The sequence below is a fragment of the Chionomys nivalis genome, chromosome 4 (assembly GCF_950005125.1).
Source record: "Chionomys nivalis chromosome 4, mChiNiv1.1, whole genome shotgun sequence".
Taxonomy (NCBI): Eukaryota; Metazoa; Chordata; class Mammalia; order Rodentia; family Cricetidae; genus Chionomys; species Chionomys nivalis.
This window is the reverse complement of record NC_080089.1, coordinates 15,411,292-15,432,356: the sequence shown is the minus strand read 5'-3', so window position 1 is coordinate 15,432,356 and position 21,065 is coordinate 15,411,292. Positions and strand designations below refer to the sequence as shown.

At 45.6% G+C, this 21,065-nt stretch overlaps 1 protein-coding gene across 1 annotated transcript in view; it reads left to right on the top strand.

The window, feature by feature from the left end:
• Positions 1-21,065, top strand: part of Hephl1 (hephaestin like 1) — a 57,300-nt gene that overhangs the window by 29,504 nt on the left and 6,731 nt on the right. The window contains exons 11-17 of the mRNA XM_057768150.1: positions 2,494-2,706; positions 4,508-4,721; positions 9,426-9,565; positions 13,238-13,378; positions 17,285-17,391; positions 18,496-18,718; positions 19,970-20,109. Coding sequence (XP_057624133.1) covers positions 2,494-2,706; positions 4,508-4,721; positions 9,426-9,565; positions 13,238-13,378; positions 17,285-17,391; positions 18,496-18,718; positions 19,970-20,109 — 1,178 coding nt within the window. The remainder of the gene's footprint in view (positions 1-2,493; positions 2,707-4,507; positions 4,722-9,425; positions 9,566-13,237; positions 13,379-17,284; positions 17,392-18,495; positions 18,719-19,969; positions 20,110-21,065) is intronic.

Here is a 21,065-nt window from a genome sequence, read left to right as displayed (position 1 = left end):
ACAGGAAGTTCTCAAAGCCCAAGGTTACAACAACCCACAGCAATCAGGTCACAGGCTCTCATAATGCCCGGTGCTCAGAGACACCTCTTAGACCTGTGGGATTCAGGGAGCAATGACCTTCAGTGTCAGCTTCCAGGATAGTTTTTCTATAGCTGGACATGGAATTTGTTTCTGATGTTTGTTTGTTAGTTTGTTTGCTGGTTTGTGAGACGGGAGCTCTTGTATCACAGCCTGACCTCAAACGCTGAACACCCGATCCCTCTGCCTCTACCTTATAAGTGCTGGGATTACAGGCATGCATCATTCTATTTTTCAGTTGATAATAAAAGGGAGGGACTAAGCTATGATAAGGACCTGGTCATGCCGCCGAGGAAAGCCAGACTTTAAAAGAAAGGTATCCTCAGAGATGCTTGGCATATAACACAGCTGATGGGCCACCTCAAATCCAGCCTCAGTGTAGTTTGACCATGTGACACCCATGTTGACATGTCACCAAAAAGCACACTGCAGAGAAAGCAGGGTTTCTAGGCTCAAGTTTCGTATCAGTTATATGCTGGGTTCTAGTTCCAATTGTGTTTGCATGGCCGGGAAAGGAACCCCCCCCCAAAAAAAAAAACCCATAAGGATTAAGGGCTTCTTATGGTGCCCTGCCATGAGCTGTGTGTATTTCATAAACTGTATTCAATGGTATTTGATGAATGAATGAAAGGTCTAAAAACAGAAGCATTAAATCCATGTCTAGAGTCAGAAAAGATTCTCTTCCAACTCATTCAAGTGCTAGATTACTTAGTACCCAACTTTATGGTAATACTCTTTCAAATTTTATAGACAAGGTTTAGATAGTTTACTGATGAACATATTATGAATGCCTCTTTAAAAATTTGTTCCTTTTAGAAGACTTGGGGCTTCTTTTACTAGTAATTCTAAATTTAAGCACACTTAGTAAGCTTCGCTGATTCAAACGACAGACACATTATACACAAGATTATATGAGAAGACCATCCCCGTTAGATCTCTCACTCTCCCATCAGGGTGGGCAAGTGACCATTAGACACAAGTTCCTTACTCAAGTCCTAACCTTCCAGTAACACAGCTCTTCCTAACACTCCAAATCTGCCCACTGGTCATATCTGCAAATGCAATGCCAATTTACTGAAACGCTTCTAGTTCCTCAGGATCTAGGAACTCTGTAAATGAACATCTGATAACTTATTCTAGAAGCAAATGTAAAGTCATTGACAAATGAGAGTCTGTCTCAATTAAATTAATTGAATCCAATACGCCAATAATGGACGAAGTCACTTGGCAAAGATAACAGGATAAGAACCTCAAAGAAAATAATTTTTATATCAAAAATTTTTTTCTAGAAGAATATGAGAAGATGGGAGGTCAACTGATATTTTTTGGAAATTATTTTATTATGCAAATGGATGTTTTGCCTTCATGTTTGCTTATGCACCATGTGGCCTATGGAAGGCAGAAGAGGGAGTCAGATTCCCTGGGACTAGAATTACAGATGTTTGTATCACCCTGTGGGTGCTGAGAATTGAACCTGGGTCCTCTGGAGGAGCAACTGGTGCTCTTAACCACTGAACCATCTCTCCAGTCCCCTCAAATGACATTCTTATAGGGATGATGCTCTTCCAACATACACAAATAGAATGGTAACTGAAAGGCTTTCCAATATGCTATCAGGCAGTTTTGTCATAAGAAGAAACAAACCCGCAGAAAACAACCTTATGCCTTAGTGATTACTGTCTTAGAATATGTATATTTTCAGATTTATTGTTAATTCTAGACACCATGTGGGTTTTTTTTTTCCTAGTAACATTCATCCTCTAGTAACAAGGATCTTATGTACTGTTCATATGCTTGTAATTCTCCTTCAAACCCACTGATAATTGCTTTGGGAGATATTGTTTTCAATATGGCTACAAAATTACAATGGGCCCTCGTGTTGGTTTTACTCGTTGGGGGCCTGACACCCAGTTCCCAAATAAATAAATGGAGACTTATTCTTACTTATGAATGCCTGACCTTGTTTCTAGCTAGCTTTTCTAGTTTAAATTATCCCTTTTCTCTTTAACTACACTTAACCTCCGAGATTTCTACCTTTCTTTGTTCTAATCTTTTTTCCCTTCTTACTCTGTGGCTGAGTGGCTGTGTGGCCCCTGACGCCCTCCCCTCCTTTTCCTTTTCTCATTCCTCCTTCTTCTCTTTCAAGTCTAGATTTCTCCTCCTATTTATTCTCTCTGCCTGGCAGCCCCACCTATCCCTCTCCTGTCTAGCTATTGGCTGTTCAGCTCTCTATTAGACCAATCGGGTGTTTAGGCAGGCAAAGTAACACAGCTTTATAGAGTTAAACAAAAGCAACATAAAAGAATGCAACATATGTTTGCATCATTAAACAATATTCCACAGCATAAATGAATGTAAGACATGTTAACCTAATATTCCACAATAGGCACTCACTGTCTTCCTCCTTCCATTTAGCTATCAATGGTTACATGTACGGCAGCCAGCCGGGACTAAGCATGTGCAAGAAGGACAGAGTTTCATGGCACTTGATTGGGATGGGCACCGACACAGACATGCACGGAGTTTATTTTCAAGGCAACACCATCCACCTACGAGGGACTCATCGTGACTCCCTGGCTCTGTTTCCCCACATGGCCACCACGGCATTCATGCAGCCGGACCATGCAGGTAAACCATATGTACTGACACCTAGTGCTTCTGCAGTGGGAACAGGGACATTCTTGAGGCTCGCTGGTTGGCCAGCTTCACCTAATGGTGGCATCTCAGCCAATGAAAGACTGTTTCAAAACTGAGGTAGATGGCTCCCAAGGAAAGACAGTCCAGGTGGTCCTTTGGCCTCTGTCTTAGTTAGGGTTCCTATTGCTATGAAGAGACACCAGGACTGAGGTAACTTTTATAAAGGAAAATACTTAATTGGGGTGGCTTACAGTTTCAGAGGTTTAGCCCATTATCGTCTTGGCAGGAAATACGGCAGACATAAGGCGGAGAGGGACCTGGTAGTTCTGCTTCTTGATCTGCAGACAGCAGAAGAAACTGTGTGCCACATTGAGTGTAGCTTGAGCAAAAGAGACCTCAAGGCCCATCCCCACAGTGACACATTTCCTCCAACAAGGTCACACCTCCTAATAGTGCCACTCCCTATGGGGCCATTTTCTTTCAAACCACCACATCCTGCACATGCACTCTTACACACACACACAGAGAGAGAGAGAGAGAGAGAGAGAGAGAGAGAGGCAGAGACAGAGAGGCGTGGGTAGAACAACTCAAACTGTTTTCCTTCACTCCTGGAGAATTTAATGGCTTCATTGTTGAGAAGCCACAATGAACTCTTGATTGTGTTCTATCGGGATAAAAGTCCATGCAGAGAGAGGTCTTTTCCAGGTGTCCTCTCTATGGTGTAGAGAGAGGTCTTTCCCATATGTCCTCTCTATGGTGTGGAGAGAGGTCTTTCCCAGGTGTCTTCTCTATGGTTTTAAAAAAGATGCTCCTACTGTCTATAATACTAACAATACCTTTTGTATTTACTATGCTTTATTGGGATTCTGTTAGAAGTGGGTGAATTGGACCCATTGAACTAACCAACTCTGCTCATCCAGAAATGACAGTCATAATTTAGACAGCAGCTACCTGTGAAGCAAGAGCAGAGCTCTCTCTGTTGCTGTAGGTGATTATAGACAGCTAATCAGTTGCCTCTAAAAATAGTCTGTTAGAGAATGGGAAGATTGATCCAACAATTTTATTGATAGTTAATACCATCAATGATTTCATTTTACATAATTGTATGGTGAGTTTAATTTGAATATATGTATATTCTAAATACACACATACATACACATCTCAGATGCCATCATGTCTAGAACTTCAGTTTTTAAATTACATGAATCTCAGGCAGACATCATTGTTGGTGTTCTATAGAGAACTACAGGTGATCTTTTCCTTTCTTCCTCTGTTCCACCCCTCGTGAGATACACGAGCCCTCCCTGGCTCAAGGCTGTAATGGAGTAATCCATTTGACTTTCATGCTTACTTGCTTTATAATTCACGAAATCCTTCAGGGCAGAATCCTAACCATGGCCTAATTTGAATGTTGTCTAGGTCTTTCATCTCATAGGTAATGAGTTCTCTATAAACTGGGCTGGGCTGAGAGTCGTAAGAATCAGTAGTTTTCCAGAAGCGACTGTAAGCAGGTGTGTACAACAGGAATGGTCCAGAGAAGTCCTTTCTCGGCCACAATATTCTGATTTTTCCCTACTACAAATAAATTTTAAGTAATATTTTCCCTCAAAAATATTATAGTCAAAGTAATTTATTCCTCATGAGGTATGCTGTAAAAAATACCGTGAGGTTGGTATTCTAAACATCTGCATTCCTGGTTATTGATGTTGGGATAAGATGCGTAAATTTGGTAAGATCACCACCACCAGAAATACCAAGTCGTGGGCACCATGCCAAACCTTTTCTCCTCCAGGTATTTTCAAGGTGTTCTGTTCCACCTTGCACCATTTCGTGAGAGGCATGGGTCAGATCTATGAGGTCAGCAGCTGTGGCAACAGGGACCCTTCTGAGCCACCCTACGGGATGCTAAGAACCTTTTTCATCGCCGCCGAAGAGGTAGAATGGGATTATGCCCCTAACAAAAACTGGGAGTTCGAAAAGCAGCACTTGGACGCAGGAGGGGAAAGGTACCATGGGCGAAGCCACGGCTCTTCGGTGGGAATGCGCATGCTCTGTGGGCCTTAGCGCCCTTGGAAACCAAGCGGCCGGGCTTTCTGGGCACAGTTCTGCAGGCAGAGACTATTCCTTATGAGTGCAGAAAATTAGTGAGACTTCTGTCTCCTCGCCTGAAAGTAGGTCAGAGGTTACCCTAAGGGCACCATAGTGGGTTCCTGTGCCTCTCCTAGTCCCCTAGATTGGTCTGCTTCATGACTGAGGAGGATGGATGAACAGATGGATGGATAGATGCACGGGTGGATGGATAGACTTTTGAATGAGAATGCGGATGGGCGTGCTCAGAGGAAAAGTGGGACCCGCTGCAATAGTGGACAGGGAAGAAAAAATTAACCAGATAAGGAAGACAAGGTGTGTGGGATCCAGGCGAGAAGAAAGGCCGCTGTAGACCCAACAGTACAGGGGAGGGGAGCAGCAGCAATGCTTCTGGCAAACATGGATCCAGATGGGGACATCCAAGGATGATTTAAGGCCTTGAGAGAGATTCCTGAGCCAGGGCAGGAAGAGCAGATTTCCAAGCTACCCAGAAAATCGGAAAGACTGGCCCTTTGTTGGAGTGATCACAGCCGGGATCACTTGTTGAAGCATGGGTGGTGCTCAAGCCACACTAAGGTCTTGGTTCTCCACTGTCCTTACTCTGGAGCTCGGGACCAAGTTCCTCGGGGCACACGGGGGTCTCTGGGCACCAGGAAGGCATCCAGCACAGAGTGCCGACTTCCCCAACCTTACCACGTCTGCTCCACCACTTCCTGCTGCCCTGGCACAGAGAGGAGGGAGCCTTGGCGGGAAGAGTGGGGCATCCAGGTAACCTTTGACAGAGCAGGAGCTGAATGCAGATGTCCCAGGGAAAATCGATTCTCTCCGACATCGCACAAGGTCTCTCCTGCTCTTAGTATCTATCGCAGGCTCTCATTACCTGCCACCTCCTACAAACCCTTCATGTCTGCAGTACACCGACACCTCTAGTATTGCTTTCCTGAAGCTCAACACTTCAGTTTCTTTTCTTTCTTGCCAGCCATTGTTTTGGGTAAGAGCAGCTGTAATGGAAAAAAAAAAATCAAAGTGACTATGGAGAAGGTTTTCCCTGAGGGCAGGAGCGTTTAAAATCTACTCAATTATTCACAAAAAATTTGCTAATCTAGACACGTTTCTTTGGGACAGCTTGTGTTGCCGGTCCAGGTTAAACACCAGTGGAACATTTTCTGTGGACAACGAAAGCTAACTTGGCCATTTCTAAAGCAATCATTTCACTAAGAGGCTGCTGTTAGTCACCACAGTCTTCACGTTAACTTATGTTTGAAGCACCAGTCGATCTGAATGAGCAGGGAAGTCTAGCTTCGGGCTCTGGGGCTCTGGGGCTCTGGGGCTCTGGGCTGAAGGCATAGAAAAACAAGAGATTGCTGGTGGGAAATATAGATAAAATGAATTAATTTCCCACTGCTCTGGTTATTGACCATGAGCCAATATGGACACCATCACACATCCAAAGTGTACCAAATTCTGTGGTTTTATCAGTTTATATGAAGCCCAGAGACAGCAAAATGGCTCAGTAGGTAAGGAGCTTGCTGCCCAAGCCTGATGACCTTTTTCAGTCTCCACATCCCACAGTGGAGGGGGATAACCAGCTCCCGAAAGTCGTCCTCCTCTGACCCCACACACGATGGCCTGTGCACACCCTGAGGTGTATATCCACAGTGTCTCCAGTGATAGGAACCAAGAGACCAGGTTCTCTCCATCCCAGCTTTTGTGCCTATGGTTGTTTTTAGTCCTGGGGATCAAACTGAGGCTCCTGCATGCTACATAAGCACTCTACCGCTGAGATCAGCAGCTGCTTGTTAGAGACTGGAGCTCATTGAGTTACCCAGGTTGGAATTCAATTTCTGACTTCCCGTCTCAGCCTCTGCAGAAGTTCGCAGGTGTATCTGGGCACACCTCTGGCTTACACATCTGATTTTTCCCCAAGGCTGTTATTTTTTACCCCTTTCCTGGCACAAATCATCTCAAAGACATTTATTGCTGCTGTCCTGATCAGCACAGACCCTCTCAGTACCTGAATTTCTTCATTAGGGGTTTATTTCTTTCTTTACTTTTCCTTTCTTTCTTTTCTTTTTTTCTTTTTTTGAGCTAGACATTTTTCTTCGCTCCCTTCCCTTTCTTCCCCTCCCCTTCTACCCTCTCCCATGACCCATTGGGGATTTCTTTAGAGTGTGTCAGGAAGGCATAAAAATTCCAGAATGGTGATACATACACCCGTCAGCACAACTTCACATCAAATTTGTGCAAAAAGAGGAAATCTGGGGGGAAAAGTAGATTAAATTGTTAAAGAAAATGAAGTCATGGTGCTAGCACCCTTGAGCTTGAAGACCAGTGTGTGTATAATTTAGCAATCCCAGGAGTCACCATAATGAACATCTACTGAACAATAATTATACAGCAGGCATCTGCTAAAACTTTTATAGGCAATTCGTCATGATGGCCTCGCAGCACACTTGACTCATTCGGGCAGCGCCTCCCCAGCATCAGCTTTGACAAAGCTCTCATACAGCAATTTCTGCTGCCTTTTGCAGCAGAGGAGAGCTGGGGAATAGCAAGTGGGGTCTGTGTAGGTCACAAGCTCAGCTAAGACCCGCTGACTGTAAAAGTAGACCCTCTCCTCTTGCAATGGGTGTAGTCAAGGCAAAGGTGCCATTGTATGAATCTATTGGATATCCGCTGTGCAAAATGCTGGTGAAACCGTGTGGAGCAAAGACTGGGGCTTTCCTACACTGAATACGTGGTCCCCAAGGATAACGCTGGAACAAGCAGGGAGGGACACAATCTCTACCAGAGGGGAGCTTTAGTGAGAACTCACAGTGGAACAAATACACAGTCCCATCTGGAGGCGGGGATGATGGGGGAGGCTCCCGGAGGAAGCAGTCTTTGAAATGAGATGTGGAATAAGGCAGTGCAAGAAGAGCAACAGCATACACAAGGGCTCACCGTGATCAAGAGAGCCAATGTTTAGGATGACAGTGTCTGCTGGAGGGAAGGGACAGCCAGTCAGGTTCAGAACTTAGGGAAAGCAGATAGTGCAGGGCCTGAGCCAAGCTGAGAAGGTTTGCAGAGAGGGTCACTGAGAGGTTTCCCATGAGGAAGAGAGGGTCAGCCTTAGAGTGGGGGAGCATTCTGTGTGCAGAGAGGAGAGTAGAAGGGAGGCTGTGTAGGTGGAAGGAGAGCCATGCAGCACTGTTCTTGCCTTAGAACACAAGTGGCTGATTTGGGAGATGTGGAAGGACATTACACTCAGCCTGTCTGGAAGTGAAAGTGATTTTTGTTTTCTTGGGGACAATATCTCACGGTATAGCCCAGTCTGGTCTTGAACTAGCCATCCTTCTGTCTCAGCACCCCGCCAAGCAGATGGGATTATAGTTGTGCCATGACACCCAGCTGCGTTTGAGTTTTCTTCTCCATCTTTTGTGATTTACTTCAGTGACAGACACATTGAGCTTGTCCTTAATAGTCACAGGCTTCACATTTACAAGTGTGCCTACTTGTTAAAGTCTGTTTGGCGTGCCCCACTCCCAGAGTGGTGTCAAAAGCCACTTCTCCAGGAAGGCCCAGGGGACACGTTGGAAGGGAGGGCGACCCCAGAGTATTCTCAAACCACTCAGAAACCCTTGAGGTTCCCGTGAAAATGTGAAGCTATCTGAAGAGCTGTGAAAATATCAGAGACTCAGTGTGCACATCCACAGCCAGGGCACCTGAAGCAGATCTCAAAGTCCTGTTTTAGCCCTGCCGTCATGCACAAGTGCTCTTGGCCTGTTTCATTCTGCTGTGTGTGCTTTTGTGTGCTTTATGGGGTCCACTGTTGGAAAGAACAGGGGTGTGGAAGCCCTGTCTTGGTCCCCAAACACAGCAGGGATGGGATATGTTTATGGAGAGGATAAAAGAATCGAAACAGCTTCCTTCAGGCTGAGTACAGCGTTGTGAGCTGAGGTCAGTGTTAACACACCCTGACATCTACTAAAGTGTCCTCAAACAAATACACACAAAACCCACTGTTTGGTGGGTGACCAGAACACGAAAATAACAAGAACCATGTACCTGTACATTCACAGTACCCACGCTGCAGGCTTGTGGGGTTCAGAGGGGACGAATGGCAGGCATGGAACATGGAGGGTTTTAGAGTTGAGGAAGGCAGACGTGTGCACATGTATGTGTGTGTGTGTATGTGTGAGTGTGTTTTCTGTGAGGAGGGTGCCTGTATTTATTGTGTGAGTGTGTTTTCTGCGAGGAGAGTGCATGTGTGTATTTATTGTGTGAGTGTGTTTTCTGTGAGGAGGGTGTGTGTGTGTGTGTGTGTGTGTGTGTGTGTGTGCTCACCTAGTACCAGCCAGAGAAGCACAACCTCTGTTGCGCGTTAGGATTCTCTAAGGTTAGCCTAGTGTAGAGCCATGCTGCGGGTGACAATGATAGTTTCCAAGGGTGGCCATGGGTCCATGCTATGTTGAGGACATGAGGAGCTCTGAGGTGCCATTGCTAGCCCTGCTCTCAGAGGCTTTGAAAAGGCCAACTCCCCGGGGAGACCAGCTGGGGTGGGGTGCACCACCCCAGAGCCCTGCAGATAGCAGAGGCACTCTCGGTCTTCCTACCTTCTGACGACCTTGATTTCTTTGCAGACATGGGGACATATTTATGAACCACACTGAAAACTGGATCGGCTCTCAGTACAAGAAGGTGGTTTACAGGGAATACACAAATGGAGAATTTGTGGAGATTAAAGCCAGGCCACCGAGAGAAGACCACCTACAACTCCTAGGTAAGGCAATTTCAGCCAGGCGCTGTCAGCCCCGAGGGTGGGCATGTCTCTCCACCCACCCCGCCCCACCTTTCACACACACCTGGGATCCCTGTTGTCAGGGCAATCTACCAGGTGTCCCATGCTCTTGAGCCCCTTTCCCACCTCTCTGCTGAGCTGAGAAATTGTCATCTAAACAGTTTGATGACTTAGGACTTTGGGCAGAGTGTCTGCGGGACCTCCTCAAGGTCCTGGATCAGTGTGCACAGTGACATAGAACACACTATAAAACTGAGCATGAGCCTAGAAGAGAAAGTGGAAAGTATACTTGTATGCATTGGCACAGGAGACCACCTCCGAAATATAACCCCAGTAGCACAAGCACTGAGAGAAACAATAAATGGGACCTCCTGAATCTGAAAAGCTTCTGTAAAGCAAAGGACACAGTCAACAAGAGAAAATGCAGTCTACAGAATGGGAAAAGATCTTCATTAACCCCACATCGGACAGAGGGCTGATCTCTAAAATATACAAAGAACTCAAGAAAAGAACAAATAATCCAATAGAAAAATGGAGTACAGACCTAAACAGAGAACTCTCGACAGAGGAATCTAAAATGGCTGAAAGACACTTAAGGAATTGCTCAACATACTTAGCCATCAGAGAAATGCAAATCAAAACAACTCTGAGATTCCATCTTACGCCTGTAAGAATGGCCAAGATCAAAAACATTGATGACAACTTATGCTGGAGAGGTTGTGGGGTAAAGGGAACACTTCTGCATTGCTGGTGGGAGTGCAAACTGGTACAGCTGCTTTGGATATGGCGATTTCTCAGAAAATTAGGAAACAACCATCCTCAAGACCCGGAAATACTACTTTTAAGTATATACCCAAAGGATGCTCAATCATGCCACAAGGACATGTGCTCAGCAATGTTCATAGCAGCATTGTTTGTTATAGCCAGAACCTGGAAACAACCTAAATGTTCCTTGACCAAAGAATGAATAAGTAAGGAAAATGTGGTCCATTTATTTATACAGTGGAGTACTACACAACAGAAAAAATGACATCTTGAAATTTGCAGGCAAATGGATGGATCCAGAAAACATATTGAGTGAGATAACCCAGACCCAGAAAGACAAATATCATATGTACTCACTTATAAATGGCTTTTAGGCATAAAACAAAGAAAAAGCAGCTTACAGTTCACAACCCCAGAGAACCTAGACAACAAAGTGTGTGTTAGGTGCCAAGAGTGACAGGTCTCAACCTGACCTATGGACCGCAGAACCGACCATGTGTAAGCATGGACTCTGGGCTGGCCGATGCCCCAGCTATGTGACTGGCCATCAACAATGCCCTACCAGCTTCCTTCCCCATTTCCCCTCACCTGGGAGACATTAGACCCACCCCATTTGAAAAGAATATTTTGAAGGCAGAAGACTAAATTAGAGGACTTGGGAAAGACTTCTCTGGTTTTTACTCCAGAGGTAACTTCGTGAATGTGGATTACACGGTGTTTCCAATATCACAATGACGGCTGTGATAACAGCCTGGCATTGATGACGTGCTCCCCTCCCCCACACCTCCGTGTTCAGCTGTCTCACCAGCTTGTTTGCCATTTCCACATGAGTAATCCATGAGTCACTCATTGGAGCTGCGAGTCTTCTCAGAGCTCCAAAGAAAGGGGTTGGGCTAGTAGAGGGGGCTGGGCGTGCTCCTCAAGAGCCTGGCTTGGTTGGTATGGGAAATGAGGGACATACATCAGGAGCAAGTTCACAGCCATCGTCCAGTGGAGAGCGAGGCTCCTTCCCTGTTTACACTTAGAGTGACCTGGACTCCCAGTAACTCAGCGGGGACAAGGCAGGTCTGCCTCTGTCCACCACTGCTCTGTCCCCTCACATTGCACTGCCAACTGGAAGACACTTTTTTGGCCAGTAAGGCTTGTGCAGTGGACTGGCAAACAGTAGTGAGTGATGACTTTAATGTGTGCAAACTGTCTGAACCATGTCCATGCTTACTGCTTAAACACATAGCAGTTCTTTTTTGCTTCTGGAGAGAACCATAGTTCAACAAACTTTAGATGTATTAATGACTTTATCCGTGTTCCTCAGGATCAAAGGCATAGCTTGCTTCCGTGACAAATGAATGGGTGTTGTCACACTGTTAACCCTCCAAGGGCATTTCCCTGGATGTACGTAGAACACACCAAATGCCCAAGCCGTAACCTTAGGGCTCAGGTGGGAGATGCTTCTGCAGTGGGAGTCTGAAGATGACTGTGAGCCCCTCACTGCATCTTGTTGGGGTGTTTCCCTAGCACTGCAAAGCAAGAGGCACTCGGCATGAGGAAGACACCACTGCTCAGGCACAACCTCTCTGGCTCCCTCGGGGGCAGACTCCTTCTGCATGGACACAGAAGCCCACAAGAGAGGCTGGAGAGCATTGTGTGCTCAGGGCATCTGGCCTAGTTTCATTTCTGTTGCTGTGATAGAACAAAGAAAGACACCAAAACCTGACAGAAGCCACCTAGATAGGCGAGGGTTTGTGTTAGCCACAACTCCAGGCTACAGTCTATCTGATGGAGAGGTCACAGCAGCAGGAGCCTGAGACAGTCCACATTCAAGAGCAGAAAGGAAGGAATGCATGCCGAGTGCTCAGGGAGCTTTCTACTCGCATACAGTCCAGGGCCCCAGACCAAGGAGCGGAGCTGTCCACTTTCAGGCTGTGTCTTCTTCAGTCAGCCAAGGCAGTCAAGACCATCTCCACAGACAAGAGCATAAGTAAGATCTAGAAAACCCCTCAGCAAGACTCAACTGATTCTAGGCTGGGTCAAGTTGAGATTTAAACTAACTATCACGATATCCATGTGTTGAGAGTCAGCACCAGGTGTGCATTAGTGACACGGTATCCACGTGTCAAGAGTCAGCACCAGGCATGCAACATGGCTTTGCTACCCTAAGTCCCTTTATTACCCATCGTTTCATGGGAGCTCGTTATTAATATCAACCCCGTTTACTAAGCCATCAGCGATTTTGATCCCTTAAGGTTTCACACTGCATTAGCATTCGTCAGTCTTCTGTTCCTGTGGAAACACCATGACCAAGACAGCCTGTAGAAGGATGGGCTTTTCTGTGCTTCTGCTTCCAGAGGGTAAGGGTCTGGCATGGCGGCAGGGAAGCAAGACAGCAGGAGGCAGCAAGAGCAGGAAGCTGAGAGCTCACATCTTTCAGGGCACACACTGGGCACACTTTTAGAGCTAGCAGACTGGAGATGTGGAGATTTTAATCTCAAAGTCCATCCCTACTGACATACTCTAGCAAGTTTAAACCACCTAAACCTCCCAAACAGTGCCACCAACTGGAGACCAAGACTACAGGGGACACTTCTCATCCAAAGGATCACAGCTTACAATGAAATACTGCTGCTCCAGAGCAGCAAGAAGCTAAGCATTTCCTGAATACTTGGCTTCGTTGAGAGAAATAAACTCTACAAAACCTATGCAATGCTATTTAATAGTCCTGTGTGAGTCGTCCTAGCGAACCCATTCTGCAGATGAGAAAACTGAGATTCTGATTACACTATTCACCCAAGGCCTTCTGTTAAGGGAAGGAGGGAGAATTTGGACTCAGGTTGGCCCCACTGCTAAGCATGACATAATATTTGTGATGTCCTGGATGTGTTTTGCCTTTAGGCCCAATGATCCATGCCGAGGTGGGGGACTCTATCCTCATCATCTTCAAGAACAAAGCCAGTCGGCCTTACTCCATCACAGCCCAGGGTGTGGAGGACTCGGAGAGTGGGAAGCGTCTCGAAGTGCCTGTTACACAGCCGGGTAAGTCACACGCAAGGTCTGCGCACCCTGATGAGGTAGGTCACCAAGATCTCCTCTTCTGGTCTTTGAGGGTCTTGAATGATGTCCTAAGTGTGTCTTAGTCACAGCCTAGTCCCTAGGGTATGGGCTCTTCATATATCCAACGGGAACACCAATGGCGAACCCACTGAGCAGTACCTTGGGTCAGAGATCATTTTCAACATTTGAAACTGAAAAGTAACAGCAAAACACCCATAGTCCAGTCTAACAGCAATCTCACAATGTAGGCACCATTTCGTCAGTTTGGAAGTCATTAGTCATAATGTCCATTGTTGTCTTATCTGTTACTAAAACAAGGAAAGAAAATGCACTTTTAATTAAACTATAACATGTTCTGAATTTGAAGATGCATCCCATCCGAATATGTTAAAATGAGAGCGTTTTACCTTTGCAACTCATGAAATATGCATGGCTATGTCTATTCAACCAACGATGAAGGCACAGAATAGCAAATCTCTAGACCAGGCCCTGGATGAACGACCGTGGCAACTCTGTTTGACTCCAGGACCCTACCCTTTCACTATACACTTCTCTGAAGTGACCAAGATGAGCTGAGGGGAGAGAAGGGAGACACAATGAACCATTTCAGTAGAAACATAGATTATAAAAAGTTCTAAATGGTGGAGAGTTTTTTGAAATATTCACATGATGGTTAATGTATGGTCATAAATATTCAGCTCCTTTGAGTATGTGCTAAGGAATACATCCACTGGGTTGTGTGGTGAGAATATGGTAGTTTTAAAGAAACTGTCAAAATGTCTTCAGAGTGACTGCACAGATCCCACCTTGAATGAGAGGGCCTTCTTGTCCCATATCCTTACCAGAATTTTCCGTTTTAACCTTTGGTTTTTCCAACAGGTACATGGTGGTATGGACTCACTGCTTCATCTGGCAGTGCCCCCAATGGCATATGATTTTGATCATCTTTTCATTACTTGCTTGTCCTTTGCATGCCTTCCTTGGTGAGGTGTCTGTTGAGTCTGACCTGAGCTTAGTCCCTGGAACTCATGTGAAAAGTTAGATGCGGTGTTTGTGTCTGTTATTTCTGCACTCGGTGTGCGTCTGCTATCCCCACACTCCTACAGTGAGATGGGAGGCAGATGCAAGAGAATCAGTGAGAAGCTGTAGTCCAGGCAGCCTCAAGTATGCCCCACAGCAGAGACAGCAAGAGCCCCAGCTTCAATAAAGGGGAAGGCAAGAACTGAGTCCTGAAAGTTGTCTTCTGACCAATGCGTGCCGTGACACACACCACCTGTACTCTCACACACATCATCACGTATATATACACGCACAGAGATAACAAATACATTTTAAAACTGAAAAGTAAGCAGCCCTTTTCAATTTTGTTCTTTTCAAATGGAGCCATTGTGTTCGTTGCTGTTTGTTGCCACGATTTAGCACTAGAAAAGAAGGGCTTATTTTGGGCTCGTGGTTCCAGAGGGAAAAGCTCCATACGGTCGGAGAAGGCTTCAGGCATCTGGAATGGGAAGTTGAGAATTCACACTTCAAACACAAGCGACAGAGCTGAAAGTGGGGCGAGATTATGACCTCTCAAAGCCCAACCCCAGAGATGTATTTCTCAGCAAGACCTACCTCCTGAAGGGTCCATGACTCCCCAGACAGTCTTACCAATGGGGAACAAGGTGGAAGACATTTCTCATTCAGACTACCACAGCCATTCATGCATCAAACATTTACCGAAACCCTTTCCTTTGCCACTGGACAAAACAGATTAGTCCAAGTCAAAGAGCACCTGCAGCCACTTGCCTCTCTGACGCTAAATCCAGCTCTTTGTCTAGTCCCTCACAAGGTAAAGGACCTCAAAGAGACCGTAGAAATCACACCCGAAGCTGTATCCCTGCCCACTGTTACAGCAGAAGAAAAGGGAGTTCCGTGAACGTATCACTTCTGTTTTGCTTTGTATACATACACTAAGGCAACGGTTCGTCGTTCTGATCAGATGGGAACGGGGTGTAGATAGTCCAAGGAGCTCATGACGTAGAACAGAAGTTGAATCTTCTGCAATGTGGCTACCATGCTAGTTAATATGAATATATTGACTCAGGGCAAGATCCTGGGTCAGCCCCAGTGATGTATAGATATGGTGCCTACTCATAGTGGGTGTGTACACTTGTTTTTAGAGCATAAAAAAGTCAGCTAGGTGTGGTGGTGTGTGCCTATGAGTACTCAGGAGGGTCAGGTGAGAGTCCTCGAGGCTGGGGCTAGTTTAGTCTGTCAGCAGCAGTGGGAGATGAGGCCTGTTGACCTCTTACCCCTGACGAGACACTGTTGCCTACGCAGCTCAAGGAGGAGTCCTTTCCAGAAGCCTCCGTGTGGGTGCAGCAGGCATCAACAGGAAGCAAAATTAGAGTTTATTAAGAAGAGGGCCACACACACCCAAGGGGTTGGGGTGGGCTTCTCAGGAGGTAGGGTCACACTGAAGTATCTTAGCCCTCGCTGTGCATATGGTTTTGTAGCCTCTGATGTCACGTTGTCCAAACGTTGTAATTTACAACCAGGTTCAAAGATTAAGCAAAGTTTAAAGATTCGGTTTACAGTGATCCTGCTTACTCAGTTCTCTCACTGCAGAGAACTTCCTCTCAGTTTGTAGATGAAACCGAAAGGTGGTGTGTGGTTTATGAGGGGTACTGATAAGGATATTCAAAGGTCATGGAGTTTAAGACATCCTTAAGCCTGGCTCTTTAGCTGGTCACCCTCTTGTTTGAGCTATCTCTCAGAAAACGGAGTATGGATTCCGCCAAGCGGGCCTACATAGTGGGTTTTGTTGTTCATACAAGTTTGTTGTTTCATACATGAAACCGTGGGACTAAGGCACTTTGTTCCCTCCTCTGTCCCCTGTTTCCTGCTGCTTTGTCTTTACTCGGTGCTGTACAGGGAGGCTTTGTTTCAGAAAACAAAAACACAAACAAAAAAATTAACATTTATTAACCACCCAGAGTATGAAACACTGCCTCCGTGTATTTAATTACATAATTTCAATTAATCCTTTAAAAAAAACTCAAAATATGGAGACTAACCTAGTATACTGATAAGGAAACTATAGACAGTGAAATTAAGTAGTTTGTCAAATATCAGTTAAACAGAAAGTTCCAGTCATATGTGCAGTACATGCTAAGCAGTTGAGAAGCCAACTCAAGAGGATTGTGAGTTTGAGGACTTCCCAGGTTATATGGCAAGACTTCGCCACTCTCCAAAGACTCTAGCGAAGAAACTTAAGGAAGAAAGAGTTCCAGGTCACAGTTCCTGTCTAGTCAGGGTAGCAGGGATGTGAGGGTCATATCTCATCAGTGGTCGGGAAACAGAGAGATGGATGCTGGTTCTCAGCTTGCCCCCCTGTCTAGGATCCCATCCCATGGGACAGGGCCACCTCAGTTAGCCAAATCAAGATTTTTCCTCCCAGATAAGCTCAACGGCTACCCTGACGTGGGTAACTTGTTATCTAGATCACAGAACACAGGGTCTAACTAGATCAGGTGCCGTAGGTGCTCCTGCACTGTCTCCTAGGTGACTGGAGAGCCTCTCAAGCTGGCAATCAGGGTTAATAATCACCGTACCAGTGGCAAAGATGGGGACCCTGGGGGACAAAGTGTGCCAAAGTCAAGCAGGATGAACAGTGGAGTGCGAAATACATCTTTACATCCTGAATGTTGGTCAACAATAGAAATAGCAAACCTAAGGGAGATCACAGAGATGCTTGCTCTACCATAGGAATCAGGTGTCAATGACGTTAATAAGAACATGTCTGGCAAGCGAGAAATTATCTCCACTGACTAGAGCATATAAAGATCTGTGTGTAGTTCTTCAGGTAAATCTAATAACCAATTTCAATTTTCTCTCTAATGTCAGGAGAAATAAAAACTTACAGATGGAATGTCCCCAAGAGATCAGGTCCTGGACCCTCTGATCCTAATTGTATCCCATGGGTATACTATTCCACAGCAAACTTTGTGAAGGTAAGGTGGAGAGAGGAACCGGGCTGGTTGCAAGGTTGAAGCCACTCCCATTCTGTGGGCACATGTAAAAGGGTGTGACATAGAACAGGGTCTCAAACAATAGTCCACTGGCCAAATCCAGCTGCATCTGCACATCAGTACCACCCATGGGTGTAACAGAGGCAGTATGACCCACAAAGCATAAAAAAACCAACCTAGTATATAATGCTTAATAACTATTTCAAGTTTTCTAACTGCTGGTATAGGAATATACAAATGAAATACTATTTAATTTCCAAGTATAGAACCTCCAAGATAGTCTGAATTACATGAGAATATGCTAGTTTGGAAGGAAACAAGTGTCCCACAATAGATTTTGTTTTTGATTTTGGGAGGTGTGAAATCTTTTCTTTTTAATTACATTTATGCATGTGTGCGTAAACACATGTGCATGGCACAGCCATATGTAAAGATCAGAACACAACAAGGAAGTAGGTTCTCTACTTCTACTTTGTGGGTCCCAGGGATAAAGCTTGGGTCACTAGGGTTGGTGGCAGGTCTTTCCTGGCTGAGCCATCTCTCAGGCTGCTCATGTTAGAAGAATGGTTGGGGTTCAGGGACAGAAGCACACCCCATGATTAACTAAAACTGCAGAATCTTTGGATCATAAATAGTCTGAGAAATAAAAAGCAAAGATTCAATGCCGACTTTGAGTTATGAACCTGTTGTATGTAACACTGCAGTAGCGTTTAATCAAATGACATAAACCAAAGCTCAAACCAGAGTCATATCCTATGCAAAATGTAATCGTTGTTAAAATCGGGTGTTCCCTTCACCTTCTGCTCTCTCAGCAGCACCTTAGATACTAGGAATTAATTCTTGGAGTTCAGGAGATCAGCACACAGGTCATTTGGAAAAGTGTATTTATACGTGAGCAGCGTGGGAAACTTATTTGATGATTCAATTATGCATCTCAAATATATGGAGTACTTGTGTTATGCAAATTCCCCCCGGTGATGGAATGAACCAGGCCGAGAGAGCAGGTGGTGTCCACGCTACAAGGGTGGCAGGTGGCATGGATGTCACATTTAATCTCTCATCAACATTGGTCATTTTATCCTTCAGGATACATACAGTGGCTTGATGGGGCCTCTCATCACATGCCGAGAAGGGGTTCTGAATGAGAAGGGAAGAAGAAGTGACGTGGACTACGAGTTTGCTCTCTTGTTCCTGGTGTTTGATGAGAATGAGTCGTGGTATCTGGATGACAATATTAAGAAGTATCTCAACAAAGATCCACGGGATTTCAGGCGCACCGATGATTTTGAAGAGAGCAACAAAATGCACGGTATGCGAGCGTTTAAAGAGAGGCTGCTGCTGAGACAGGCCATTGTTGAGACCCAGGCCCCGCCTCTGAACCTCCTCTCTTCCAGGAACACCTGCGGAGAGCCCTCTGAAGTCCTTTCGGGAGTGAACCAGCCTCACCACTGAGGCTCTGTGCCTTTTGTTTAGTCTTAACTGCCTCTGAGACTGGAGGCTGTGAAGAAGTCACTTTTTTAAAGATCCAATTGTCACTTATTGATAAGTTTAAATGCGACTCCATCGCAGCTTCCGTGTGGTCAAAATTAAGGATTTGGATTAAGTCTCTGGCACATGAAATGTCACTCACAAATTTTATTTCATGTGAGTGTGTTACTGAATTGGGTACCACTTAAAGAAGCTCGCTTTTTGATAGTTTGGGCAGGAGTGACATGTGTGCAAGGGCACACTCACTCTCTCTCACCAAGATCTGCATTTAAAGATGGACGTTGCTCCAGGTTTCTGCGGAGTAGAACTCCATGACAGGATCTCCCATCCAGACACTCTTTGTCACCCATCTCTGCAGCCCCTCAGCATGTTCTCGGCTTGCAGCAAGTAGAGCCCCCTGGCTTGGCTGTGTCATGGTGCACAGACTGGAAGGCTGGTAGGAAGCAGCGCTGCAAGCTCAGCCTGCTTAGCTCATAGTGAGGCCTGTGCAGCCTGCCTCGTGCCCTTTTAAGAGACTCGGTTGAGCTTATTCTAATTCTCAGAAAGTGAAGCATTAAGAGCACAGTAGACATAGATTCAAATGGATTCAGCATGTGCGCGCGCGTGTGTGTGTGATTTATTTATATATATATTTATATTCATATACATATATATAACTTATATATATTTATACACATATGTTTTGCGCACACATGTATGTGCTAGTTTCTTTGTGGCTTGGTTCACTCCTGTATAGTATGGGAGAAATCTAAATCTGGCTTCTCCCCAGCACCCTTGCAGTTGGCTTCCCGAAGAGGCCTGTGGGGTAAATGACAAGCACCATGTTACTTGTGATGCAATTCTGAAAGGAAAACTGGGATGAAGCTTTGCCATATCCCTACGTGTGAAGATTGCGTGGTCATCTGAGCTCTGGATCTAGGACGGTGGGGTCATTGACAAGTGAGGGAAGCCGGCTCCCGTCTGTCTGGCAGATACAAATACGCATAGCCTAGACCTTGAACCATTTCTACCATTGGGGTGAAGGGTACCCGTCCTGCACTGACCTGAGGTTATCTTATTTTCATCTTCTTAGCCATTAATGGCAAGATATTTGGAAACCTTCCTGGTCTCATAATGACAGAAGACACAATGACTAACTGGTATTTGCTGGGAATAGGAAGCGAAGTGGACATACACACCATCCATTACCATGCAGAGAGCTTTCTGTTCAAGGTAAGTATTGGGCAAGTGTTGGGGGAGACTGAGGGAACAGTTAGGGCATTTCCGAGAGGAAGGGGGTTAGTTGTCGATAAGGCCAAGAGGGACTCATTAGAGAATGGAACAGAGCGGCTATACCCTTCTCCTGGTGTGTTTCTTAATGTTTATGTCTATATCATTTCTCATAAACCACCAACCTCTCTGAGTTTCAGAAGAGAGTTTTGTCATCAGTAGTCTGGCCATAATTGTGAGCAACGTGGAGTGTGCTGTTAACACTGTTTATGAACCCCCATGTGTTTGGGGCTTTCCCTGGTCCTTCCCTTCCCTTCCCTTCCCTTCCCTTCCCTTCCCTTCCCTTCCCTTCCCTTCCCTTCCCTTCCCTTCCCTTCCCTTCCCTTCCCTTCCCTTCCCTTCCCTTCCCTTCCCTTCCCTTCCCTTCCCTTCTTTTCCCTCCCCTCCTCTCCCATCCCTTCTCCTCCTCTCCCCTACCCCTCCCCTCCTTATTTCTTTCCCTTCCCTGCCATCTCTACTTCTTGTTCTCCTTGACCAGTTAATAAAACAGCCCTGTCTAGTAAAGGAGATCTTTTGCGCTCCAGCTTGGGCAGCTTCATCTTGACTTTTGTCCCAGAGCTGGGATTGACCTTGTGCAACCTTCTGCCGTGTGAGCAATGCTGACTACATGGTAGAATCACCTTTGGAGCTCTTTAAAGAAGACGCCTCACTCCAGACCTGATGAATCAATGTTTAGGGATAAAGTCTAAACATCTCGGGTTCTGGTGCTTCCTAGAAGAGGCAATATAGCTAAATCTGATATATGAGGCGGCAGAACCAGCCCAATGCTAGTGTATAGGAGTCAGCAATAATCTACTGAAATGTCTGTTTCAGAGCAGTCAGGTGTTGCCAACAGTGATTAGAGTGTCACAGACTGAAGAGTTTTCAGAAAGTTCATTTTTCAATACACATTTTAAATG